Source organism: Mixophyes fleayi, chromosome 4, assembly GCF_038048845.1.
Source record: "Mixophyes fleayi isolate aMixFle1 chromosome 4, aMixFle1.hap1, whole genome shotgun sequence".
Classification (NCBI taxonomy): Eukaryota; Metazoa; Chordata; class Amphibia; order Anura; family Limnodynastidae; genus Mixophyes; species Mixophyes fleayi.
Window position 1 is genome coordinate 220765339 of NC_134405.1, and position 13405 is coordinate 220778743.

At 38.1% G+C, this 13405-nt stretch overlaps 1 protein-coding gene across 2 annotated transcripts in view; it reads left to right on the forward strand.

Moving 5' to 3' along the window:
- The window catches only part of TMTC2 (transmembrane O-mannosyltransferase targeting cadherins 2), a 230247-nt gene that overhangs the window by 181155 nt on the left and 35687 nt on the right, over nucleotides 1-13405 (forward strand). For both annotated transcript variants that reach the window (XM_075209365.1, XM_075209366.1), the window contains one exon: nucleotides 8539-8653. In XM_075209365.1, the coding sequence (XP_075065466.1) occupies nucleotides 8539-8653 (115 nt within the window). The remainder of the gene's footprint in view (nucleotides 1-8538; nucleotides 8654-13405) is intronic.

A 13405-nucleotide genomic window follows, 5' to 3' on the forward strand; every position in this document is an offset into this window, starting at 1 on the left:
GTCTTGATTTTTGTAGGTAGAAATAAACCTTTGGCATTGAACTGTTAACTCTTAGTTTTGTACAGGTTTTCAGGATCACCATTATTTTCTTTATTTCAAATGGATTTGAATAATTTCCATTGTTGCTATTCACCAGAAGTTGCTTCTATCCTCATTTCAGCCTTCACTACAAAGTAGTATTGCCAAAAGCAATACACAGAGCATGCAGCATTCCGAAATCAGCAGGAACGTAAAACACCAGGCCCTTGACCACAGATTTGAAAGAAACTAATTCTGAATAAATTAATCAGTCCACCTCTTTAACTTAAATTGCCGCATGTTCTCTACACAGCATGGAATGTCTTTGTGTGGCATTTTAGGAAAGACCACCCAATAGTTTGATGTGATTATGCACACAGCTCATAGTACTAGCAGATCTACCTCTCGGCCACTTTCAATGCTCTAGTCAAGTTTAAAAGGCTGTTCAAAGCAGGGTTATTGATACATTACAAGGGGGTCTTTGAACACTTTAAAACATTTGCACAAATATGCTGCCTATATGCAGGTATTGGGTTTATTATCCAAATTTATTGGGACTGAGGGTTTTCTGGATAGTGATTATTTTTTTTCTGTAAATCAAGGAACCAGGACTAAAACCTACTAAATTACATTTACAAATTACCCCTGTCCTTTTACATTCTACCCATGATATCCTTCTTTTGCTGTTTGGCTGTGATTCCCACAATAAATATAGGATGAAACTGTGTGACTATCTATGTCTCTGTGTATGACATTAGTACCATACAGGATACAATTGCAAGATAGCATGTGTTTTCAGTGGAGGGGCCACCAATGTCATCTGTGACCTGGGCTCACTGACATCTTAAAGCAACCTGTAAGCCTTCAGTTATATAGCATGGCTGCAACATACCTCCTTACTGACCAACGGGCCCAAGGTTTCCAGCAGAACATTGCCCAAAGCATCACACAGCCTGCACCGGCTTGCCTTCTTCCCATAGTGCATTCTGGTGCCTTCTCTCCCCCAGGTAAACACATATTCACCCAACCAATTACATGATTTAAAAGAAAAAACGCGATTCATCAGACTAGGCCACCTTCTTCCATTACTCCATGGTCCAGTTTTGGCACTCACATGCTTATTGTTGGTGCTTTCTGTGGTGTATTGGGGTCAGCATGGGTTCTCTGACCCGTCTGCTGCTACGCAGCGCCATATGCTGCAAGCTGTGTTGCACTGTGTGTTCTGACACCTTTGTATCATAGCCAGCATTCATTTTTTCAGCAATTTGTGCTACAGTAGCTCTTCTGTTGGATTGGACCAAATGCCTCGCTTTTGCCCCCTACGCGTATCAATGAGCCTTTGGCGCCCATGACCCTGTCGCTGGTTCACCAGTTGTCCTTCCTTGGACCACTTTTGGTAGGTACTAACCACTGCATACTAGGAACAGCCCACAAGACCTACCATTTTGAAGATGCTCTGACCCAGTGGTCTAGTCATCACAATTTGGCCCGTGTCAAAGTCGCTCAGATCCCTACGCTTGCCGATTTTTCCTGCTTCCAACACATCAACTTCAAGAACTGATTGTTCACTTGCTGCCTAATATATCCCACTCCTTGACAGGTGCCATTGTAACAAGATAATCAATGTTCTTAATTTGCCTCGTCAGTGGTTTTAATGTTGTGGCTGATCGGTGTATATACATATAATATGTAGGAGTTTCTCAAAGTACAGATATTTGAGCTTATTTAAATTATTATCTTGCATATAAGAAAAGCACAGTACTAAGTTTGGTATATTCATGTACAAAATGAGGTTGTTTCCTCTAAGCTGCCATTTTGCTCATTTTGCCATATTAATTTTGCCTTAAAACAGCACTTTGATTTTTCTTTATCTGTATACTCCATGTATTTTATGTGAGTAGCAGTACATCAATTCTAACAATTTTCTTTTCAATTTAAAATGAAGACTAGAAATTCTGCTGATATATGCCATTAACAAAACAGTTTGAAGACACTTAAAATATCATTCCATCAGGCATTGTAAATATTGTGACACCCAAGTTATCTGAAACAGAATGGGTGGCTTTTTGCTCTTCATTTACTTTGATTCATTCGCTAGGATTAAATGGAATATTGAAGCTCACTTGCCTTTTGTCTGTAGCCGAAGTTAAATACTTCAGCTCAAAGTTTGTTTTTTTTCTCTGTGAATTTTAAATGTTGATGGAGATTGATTTATGATCACCCACATCAAAGAAAAACTGTAACGTTATCCTCTGAACCTTTTAAGCAAGGATTAACCATGTTTGTAGTTGGCAGTAGTGACAAAGAAGTGATTTTCTTTTTATCCTGTTTGCGTTTTACATTGATTTGAGAAATAAATTGCCTCAATTTGTTTTAGTTGAGGCAGCAAAGCAGTACGTATTAATTTAGCAGTTTGACATTTTTGGATATTTAAATATTAACTGGCCCTTTCTTTAAAAAAAAAATCTATCCTATTTGTACAAGTAATTACATCAATTAATTTCTTGTTCAGTAATAATATAAGAGAGTCCATATACCATTGGCACTGCCATGCCCACTGCACTTACTTGAACCACAATTTGTGGATGATTTCAGCGAAAGAAAAGCGCAGCCCATCTCCGTCGATCAAGCAATCCTCAGCGCGACATGTTCTTCTCCTATATTACCCCCTCCAGAATTCATCTTTAAACCCTGACACAAAGTTGTGGATGTTTTTAGTGAAGGGCAGGTACTGATGTACCGACTCCATCTGGTGTGGCATCAGATGGATTCACCACTCAAACAAGTCGAAGTCAAGAGAGTTCAGTGTAGCAGGTAAGTATGTTTGGCATCAGATATGATTGTACATTATTCTTGTCGCCAGACATGACTGTGTGTATTAGTCTTGGCAGGGATGGACTAGCCCACCAGGGTTCTAGGGAAATTCCTGGCATGCCCTACTGCCTCAGTGCTCAGCCCTTTACCATTGGGAGGGCCCACACAAATTACTGTCCAGCTGGAGTTGTACATGATGCACTGTCAACATCGCTCCAACACTCAGTAATTACATGTACTGAGTGCCTCCAATTGGGGCTCAGCACACTCGCCTCTACTCAGCCTCACTGAGACTCAGTATAGGTTTGAGGAGGAGGTGAGTAACCTGGTCTTGGTGTGCACTTTCCATGAAGCTGATGGTGGGTCCTATGGACTGATCCAAACTATGTAAAGTACAGCCTGAGCAAGTCTGCATGTGGCACTCTGTACTGGTATCTGTATTATATATCGATCATTTGTATAGTCTTTGCATTGTATTGTGGTCACTCAGATTTTCTGTGTACTGTATGGTGGTCACTAGAATGTTCTCTACATTCTATATAAGTCTCTTGAATACTTTTTGTATTGTATAGCGGTACTAGGATGCTTGCTACGTTATATGGCGGTCACAAGGGTACTCTTTGTGTTGTATACTGGTCACTAGGATGCTCTCTGTGCTGTATGGCGATCACTAGGATGCTCTCTGTGCTCAATGGCGGTCACTAGGATGCTCTCTGTGCTGTATGGCGATCACTAGGATGCTCTCTGTGCTCAATGGCGGTCACTAGGATGCTCTCTGTGCTGAATGGTGGTCTCTAGGATGCACTCTGCTGAATGGCGGTAACTAGGATGCACTCTGTGTTCTATATCTGTCATTTAGAAGCTCATTGTATTGTATTGTATACTAGTACTGAGCAAATAGTTATGCATAAAATTATAATACCTGCCTTGTCTTGCAATACATGCCTATTATTTCAGCTTGAAGATACATTGTGCTGTGTCATGCCTTATTGACATTGCATATAAAAGGGTATCAATCAAATTAGTGAGCCGTAATCCGTTTCCTGTCTATATTAATTAATACCAATATTTATGAATTAATAACAATAATTGATTATCAGACTAGGACTTTCTCAGTTATAGTTGAAGATCCACATTCCTGTTGGGTAGCTGGTGGAGCTACTAAAGTCTCTGGAGTTAAATCTTTTTGAATAAACATTTCTGTGGAAGTAACTTAAGGTTGTTCAATTAATATTAAATTTGCCTCTTGAATTAATTCAACAAGTTTTGAGCTCTTGTGTATTAAGGACTTGATCTACATGACAAAGCCCTAACCCTTCACCAACAATGACAGTGTACATTCAGGGATCAGACCTTGAAATTATTTTCCCCGGTTGCTTAAATGAACTGACATCCATTATCACTGCAGATTTGTTCGGGCATCCCATTTATAGAAAATATAGTTTTTAAAACAGCAATAGTTCCCATTTCACCGATGATGGAACGCCAACATTAGATACCCCGACATGATGAGATTGAAGGTGTCATTCCCCGCCGAGTGGTAATAGTGACCACTTCAAAAAGAGACGTCAAACAATTGTGACGAATGAAGGTCCTGGCAACCTACAATGACGTCACTTTGAAGGGCCGCGCTATTATTTGTGCTGTTAAGCTTCTAATTTAAGAAAGGTGTCGACTGTACAATGTTCTTTACAAAGCCTAGAAGATTGTACAGCCGGCGGAATTGTTCAATAGTCCTATTTATGGTATAAGGTACCCAACCCATTCATTCGATCTGACCACCAGGCCACCATACATAACTTCTAGGCCTTCATTTTCACTATACCAAGATGGCCTTCATGCAATTCTTACAATGTTCTTGTATGAAGCGTGGTACACACTACTATTATGGACTCACACATTGATGTTCTGTGACATACAGACACTTGATCTTTTCTTTCTGAGTATCCCGGATACAATGAGTTGCCATGTTTTGATCAGTGTTTAACTGTAATATAATAAACTTTAGATTATACTGGCTAATTTCTGGTTTCTCGCTTGATGACAACATTAGTTATTGGACGTTGTTATACCGATTTAAAGTGACATATGTTCTTGGTCCATTTCAACAGACTCGTCAGGTTGTTGTAGAGGAGACTGTCAGCGTCAATGTTTTATTCCTTTAAATTCAATCTAATAATTATCAACAGTAAGGACCATCTTTGTAATCTGGCAGCTGTATTTGCTGAAACTCCCTTCTGAAGATTGAATATAGACAGAAGAGATTGGTGGTCTACCAATATGAATTTCTGTCCATAAATATACTGGTGGAATTTCTTTACTCCCTATACAAGACTCGCAATCAATTTGTGAGTAATTACATTCATCCACTGTTAAGGATCTTAGTACAAATGCAATTTTTCGCTTCCTGCCCAAACCCTAGAGTATGTGATAATACTGTGTCTATTCCATAAGGTGAGGCATCACATGCCAAATTGGTAGGTAGTAATGGTTCAAAGGTCGTAAGAACCTTGTCGGATGTGATCTTTTGCTGTCTCCTAAAAAGCCTTTTCACCATTTGTAGACCATTTACATGGTGCTGCCTTGTTTAAGACAGCATTCAATGGGTGTAATACCGTTGATATTTGAAGTACAAATTTGTTAATGATTCACTAGACCTAGATAAGCTCACTGGACCATGGGTTGTGGTTATGGTGCTTGCAGCACTGCTTTATTTTTGTCTTCGGACTGATGCAGACCATTTTCATTAATTGCAAGTGCACTGTAAGAAATGTTTTCTTTGAACAATTTGCATTTATCTCTCAGCTCATATTCATATAACCTCTCAAAAGTCCACTTTTTAAGATTCTTCATATTCTCAAGTTAGAATTGAGTACCAGGTGTTTTTTGTTACAATTGATCCATGGCTCTTTGAAAAATTGCTGGAGCTGAAGCTATTCCAAAGACAAGAGGTTTGTATTGAAATCAATTATTGTGTGTGGATTATCAAGCATTTCTATGGCGTGTCTTCAATTTCCTTTAGTAAATACAGTTGGCCAAATCTATTTTTGCCACGTGGTCCCCACCTGACAAGTAGCTGATATTGTATTTTGATCAGTGCTAGATTCATCGTTTCTTTAAAGTTTCTGCATATGCGAATGCTTCCCACCTTTCTTCAATAATGGATCTTTGGTTGTGGAACACTATTCTAGAATTCTCAAATTTTCTAGTTTCTAATGCAACGCTGGCTTTTATTTCTTTGATTGTTCCGTTTCATTAATCCCATCCCTTTGTCAAATATGGGTGGTGCATCAGTTAAGAATTCACTACTATTACTTAGACATTAACACCTTCAATGTTTTAATAGACTGCCAGTCAACTTGAATTTTTTATCCATTCATGGCCACAAAAATGCCAGACCGCCATTTTGTAATAATTAGATATCATATGTGCATTATTTGTATTTCATATCAATTTTCATTTTCCTAGAGGGGACACTTTTTTTCCAGTATACAACAATACAGAGGTTTTTTTGTAATAAAATTTCCATATTCAACTTGTAATATTCTTTTGCTGTATTAACTGAGGAAGGGGGGGTCCTGTGTCTAGTTCATTTTGTAACTTTTGCCACTTCAGGGGAGATCTACATTATTGGACGGTCTGCCATCGTTATGACAGAATCATTTTTTTCAGTTTCCTGTATGTTATTGACCTGCATACTCTTTTTCAGTATGTACCTTTTATGGTATTTCATGCATTTTTTTTTATCTTATTTAAACCAACAATGGTTGGCGTCTTATGAGGATGGCCCACATCGAGAACAGGACATTCTCTGTATTTTTCGTATCATACGTTCAATCCCTCTTTGTTGTAACTCTGAGGCTATATTTGCTGCTGTATCTACCGAACTTGCAATTGACACTGTATACTCTAATATTAACTCTGGTTCATATCATTTATTTTATACCAGCCTGTCTCATACCTTCCTTCCCAAAGAATGTATAATAGGATTTGAGCTGCGGTGCTTGATGATGCTATTTGTGTCATCATGTGACGATATGGGCAAGACATGTCATGTTTTCTAAGGTGGGCAGGACTTACTGGCTTGATTTGCATCACTATAACACTATAGCACTGCCAGTGCGCAACCTTTAAGGAGAATTGGCTGTTTCCTTGGGAGTTTGGGCAGTCTTCCAATAATCTTGGAGTCTGACAGACATTCCAAAAGAGAAAGCAACTGCGCACTTCTCCTTAAGGGTCTAAATCAATAAAAACCATACTAGGCTGATACCCTCAAAATTACATTAGTTATCATCATTCACGTAACCATTTAAATAAAATTGTTCAGCATGCACAATCAGAACAAATACTTATCTCCAGCGTACAAGACAATACCAGGGACATGCTCAAAGAAAAGTGGTGTTGAGGGGCCTGTACATTGGGTTGGGACACACCAAGAGGCGAACTGATTTTACTTGGCACCTGTGTTAATGAAAATTTGGTGTCTTCTTTTTTAATGTATTCCTTTAACCCTCAAAAATTAAACAAAATAATACAGATGAATATTAAACATGTTTGTAAAACTGGTAATAACCCAAATACATTCTCTGAATAGTTTGTTCAGCATATATATGAATAGTTTGTTCATAGCATATATATCCCACTAAGAAACTAGGGAAATCCTAATAAATATTTTTATCAAGACTAAAGTTGATAAAGAAGGCACTCAAATCCTATAAATGTACATATATTTAAAATCACTTTTATTAATGACTAAAATAAAATATTCACATGTCCAAGTTCGCCAGGCCTATAAGAAAAATATTAAAATAAAAAAATATAGAAAAGTGATATAAATAGAAATTTAGTGCAAATAAAATATTGTTAATCGGACCCTTAAGTGGGGCTGGCAAAAAAGTTTCTGGGAAGTTGGGGTCTAAGTTTATTACACTTAAAAGTGCCTTCTTTATTAATTCCAGTGTTGATGAGAATATGTACTAAACAGGTTGGAAGAGCACCCCCTCTAATTAAATATAAGATACCAATAAACTGCTGTACATAGTGTTCGGGGTTAGTCCTGACCTAGTGTGGACCTAAATCCCCCCCCCCCCCCACACTTTTTTTTTTGTTGTGGATCCTAATGAACATTATCTCCTTGTGTCAAGCAATAAATGTAATTGAGAAGCATAAACCACAAGTACTGCCAGCACTATAACAACTTTCCTTTCTCTTGTTTGACAAAATACATATAACAGAGTTAAAACATTTATGTATGAAAAACACAATTCAATAAAATGCTACACTATGTGTTTTCCTTCTTAAAAACTATTACTCGTAACACACCCCACGCAACCACGTACAGGATGTGGCTACAATTAATTGGCATTGTGTCCATTGGTTGGTTCACAGAATAAGGTAAATTAAGTGCCCTATTATACCTTGATTTGCAACAAAATTGCAGTGGAAAGTGAGGGTAGGCTTGTACACTGCTGTTTATGTCTGTATCATCATCAACAACTAATTATATAGCGCCACTAATTCTGCAGTGCTGTACAGAATTTATATATATATGAATATGTCTAAGTTATCCCTATATCCAGATGACATCCATTACTAAAACAATGTTTTAATGTGTCATTAGTCTGTTTTGTTAACATTATTTTGTCGCTCTCATTTAATTCAATATGAATATTGTTTGACATACAATTATATGCATTGGTATTGCAGGCCAGTTCTTGCTGGAAGAGGGACGTGTTCTGGAAGCGGCAGAAATGGCAAAGAAAGCTGCAGAACTAGACCGCTCTGAATTCGATGTTGTCTTTAATGCAGCTCACATGCTCAGGTGGGTAAAATCTTTGCATATACCTGACAATTTTTCTGGCATTTGTTTTAGTTTAGATGACAAGCCATTAGGGGCAGCAGGCATCATGTAGCCCTCATGAAGATCATACGTGGCCATTCTTTGGCCAGTAGTAACTTTGCACTGCACATGGATGAATTATCATTCATAACCGCTATAAATTGACCAACCAGTGTAAGGATAAAATGGTGGTGTAGCCCCTAGCAACCAATTTTGTCAAATTTATAGTGACATTTAGAAAATGAAACAAATCTCTATATGGCTGCCAAAAGGAACACCATCTTTATCATATGCACTGGTTTTAATAAATATCCCTCATTGTGCTGGTGCTCCTGCAATTTTTTTTTATGTGGAAGAGGAAGGTGCAAACTGGCTGCAGAGACAATGTGCGGCTGGCTTATTACGAGGACAAGAGCCACGTTTGAGGACCTTGAATAATGGAATGCTGCCCACCCTTGTGTTAAATGTCAACTATAATTATAAATGTATATTGTCAATATGCCGTTTAAAAGCGGTTAAAAAACTGAAAATTAACTATTTTTGTAGATGTATAAATATGTTGATATTTGCATACTTACCAACATTTTCAAAATAAATCATCAATCTGGGCGCCTTAGCAGTTGTAAAGTGGCCCTCTACGCAGCTTCATAAAGTCATGGCCACTACAATGTATGCTCCATCTCCAGTCTGTATGTTATAAGGCGGAGTACTAATCGACTTAGTAGCAATCTGACACATTAGTCAATTGAATTCTATCTACAGCAGTAGAAATTTAAAAGTAGTGGTATGGGAATTTAGAAGTAGCGAAATTCAATAGTATTTCCATGAAGACATGTATAAAAAATATTGGCATACCACCGTATACAGCCCCATTTTGACCACTGATCTACAGCTATTTTATCCTCACTATTTTCCAAATCATATAACAGCTTGTAGTGGTAGGTATTGATGATGTAGTGAATGGAATTTGATGTTTTTACAATGAAAACAGTTGTAGAAATGGCGGTATGACATACCAGTCCACTTTGACCACTCATTACCTTGATACATTTGTTATGTAGTCACATTAAATTTTGTGCTTTAAGCCCATCTTTTCCTTTGGGAAGAACATATGAGCTTTGCTGATTTTCAAAATTCTCCTAAAAGAGCTTCCCAAAGAATAAACCAAGTGGGTCTTGCAGTGTGTATGACTAGGACCTTTAGGTTTGCTAGTTGTGGGTATGGGGGTATTTACCGAAAGGTAATGTTTTGGATAGAACTATGTTTTAAGTTTCCTTGTATATTCTTAGAACAGCTTTTCATGATCACCTAATTGAAATCTAATTACTAAGCTATTAACCTTATATATATGTATATTAGTTATTCCATCATTGTTCTTACAGTGATTTACACAAACCTGTAAAATAGTTCTGTATTTCAAATAACATTATTTAATCGAAGTAATGCAAGAGCTATAGTAAAAGTGTAATTAAGTATTTCATTAGTAAACAAGTATATGGTTTCTCTTTTGTTTTTCACTGTCAGAAATGTTACGCTAGTTGGTTGGTGTCACATGGGAGCAATTGAACACTGTAGTTTTCCAGCCAGAAAAATGGAGTGTTCTGAACCTGTGAATTGTTCCCATTATGATATATTATAGTCAGAGCAGGATACACTTTTCCCTAGACACACAAGAGTGCTTCAGCTCTGATGAAACGACATCCATGGTTTAGGGATCTATTTTTTAAGTAGGGTTTGCTTCTGGTGAAAGCTAATTTTAGATCGCTGCTTATCGCAGTGATAAAAATTGTAGTTTCACCGCAGTGTATTAAAGTTTTCTTGCCAGGACAGATGCAAAAACTGCCTGTCCTTACGAAGTCTTTCTTCAGCAGATGCAGCGGCTGGCTGCCAAATTTTAGCACGGGCCGAGACTGAGCTGAGCAGCCTAATAGTAACACTTTAATAAAATGGAAATAAAATGTAGGGAGCTCAGTGACCCTGTCCAAAGTAGGCCACCATGGAACAAGCCTGAGATGCAGATGCCCCCCTACCCCCCAGCCCGGCCAGCCCCTGAGGTAACTTCAGCAAAAGAAAGCAGACTGTAAATCTCCTAATTTCTTCCTGTTTCAGTGGAAACGACGCTTTGTGGTTAGTCTCCTCACAGCTGCTAATAAGGACGGCACACTGACACTTATCAGTTGCAACCTGGGTGGGTGGGTGGGGCTGCCAGTAGCTGGTGCTCTTCATTGCATGAGTGAAACAAGATTAGTTGTAATGCTCGCTGATCTGGACCCCAGCATCTAAAGGCCACATCATGTTAACCATTTCCCCCCACGTACAATACAAATTATCTGGCTCTCAGCTCTGCAGAAATGTTTGACCTGTTGTACATTTAGATCATACTTGCCAAGTTTTTCTTGTTTGCTTCAGGGAGATCTCGGGGGAGGTGGGCATATGGGGTGGGGCTTGACAAATCGCATCAGTTTGGCCCCGCCCCCTAAACGATTGTCTAAATTTTGGCCAACAGGGGGCGGTGCTAAGATGACTTGATATTTGCATCATTAAGACCCCCCGCGCCACTTATCTATTGTGGGGGTGAGAACCGGGAGGTTGCCCTGCTCTCCCGGGAGGTCTGCCAGAAATGCGGGAGTCTCCCAGTGGGCAACTATGCGTTAAAGAAAAGCAGCTTTCTGTCTTTGTTACTGAAGTCATGTTGTTTTACCTGTCAGTCTTTGATTGAATCTTGGTCTCCATGAAAATGGCCACCTTCATAGGCATCAATACATGGACATAGGACACAATTTCTGAACTGTGTCATCATGCCACAGATGGTGAAGCCAACCACGTCTTGTACTGGCTCAGCATCAGGGAAAATGCCAGACTCTTCATAGGGAGTGAGGGAGATCACCCCTATTTCAGGGAGTCTCCCTGACATTGAGTGAGAGTTGGCAAGTACGATTTAGATCAGAACTTGTCATCTCTTACTGTAATTTAACAGTAGACATCCTGCAGTTCTCTGTTTGCAGCTTCATTTTCATACAGCTTTCAGGCATGCTTCAGGTTAAATACAAGGCTGGAAAGGGGAGGTGCTCAGCCTACTACCAGGAAAAGGTGAGCGGCCTCTTCGCTGATCTCATGTCTGAGACTCTAACATGAATAAAATGCATTGCAGTTATGGGCTAACGCCATCTACAGTGTTCACTTTTCAAGACCTTAAACATCAAAGCAACAACACATTAACCTTTTTGCTGCTTGATAAATTTACATTTTTCATCCTCCCTATATAGCTCTATGGAGAATGCAAAAATTGTCGAAAAATTAGTTAACACTGGAGAAATCACTGTTTTCTCCAGTGTTAACTCTTTGATAAATTGAATGTAGCAGTAAAATAGCCGTTCTCTGGAGAAAACAAGTATTGACCAGAGTTCAGGATTTTGACTGCTTAATAAATTCACCCCTTAATTTTACAAAACATTTTTTTTGTTTGTTCATGTTTTTGTTTGTGTCTCTTCAAAGTTATTAAATATATCCTTACAACATATAAAGATTTCATGTGTTACACATAAGTGTGTTGCATAGCTGGCCCTTCGTTATTTCATGTAATAGATAATTAGTTGTGATTAATGCTTAGGTTTCAAGTGTGAATCAGTAACTGTGGTCAATAAGAGACATAATTCTTTCTTTCCCAGTGATGACTGATCATTTTGTGGTTAGGCAGGAAATGTTATTACTATTGGTATTCATTTTGGTTCTTCCATATTATATTTGTGGTATTCCTTTATCCCTCCATAAAAAGGTAAATATCTCAGCATTAGCATGGAGTTGCTTTAACATTGGCTGGATATTTATGTTTAAATCCATGAAATTATGTATATATCAATTAATTTATTATTTTATTGCCAGTTCTTTGAAACCTAGTTGGCCTATTGGTAAATATTTTGATACGTCTGGCTCAGCCATTCTGTGGGGCTTCAAGTCCCAGCACACCACACCAGCGAGTGGCGGAAAGGGCATGAAGAAACTTGTAATTCTACAACTCCTGGAGAGCCTATCTCCATGCTAAGGTTACTTTTTGGAGCTTTGAATAAAAACATTTGAATGGAATGACTGCGTTTTCTAGCAGTGTCTTTCATATTTCATTTACCTGAAGAAATACATTTACTACAAATACTACAAGTTAACCCTAGAATACAAGCCAAATATATACATGTACTATGTACTAAATATTTGTTTTAAGTCATAGCTTGTTATTTTCTCCCATACTATAGATTTCCACCTGTAATTTTGTTATTTCTTGCAATATAAATAATAAGCCTCAAACCATGCACAACATTAAAAAATAGATTTGTGCTAAAGAGATTCACATTATTCCCAATGCCAGGAGTAACATATCACCGAAATTACCATAAGCCCCATATCTGACATATATGACATGATAAAAACTGGAAGCCTGCTAATCTTTAACTGGGACTCGGGCTGCTGATTGGCTCCACAGAGATGGAAAATAGAGAAGTTGCCTTACTAAACACCTTTTTTTAAAACGGTCAAGGAGTATAGCAGTCAGATTTAGTTAAATCTAAACACTCCAAGTATTTAACATATGTACTATCAATATTATGGAGTAAAATACACATTTATACCTTAAATAGCTGAATTATTTATACTAAACACGGTTTTTTACTTCTATATGTATATAGATTTATGTTTATTTTGCATCTCTTCTTATGGGTTTAATTCTCAAATGCATGAGTGGTA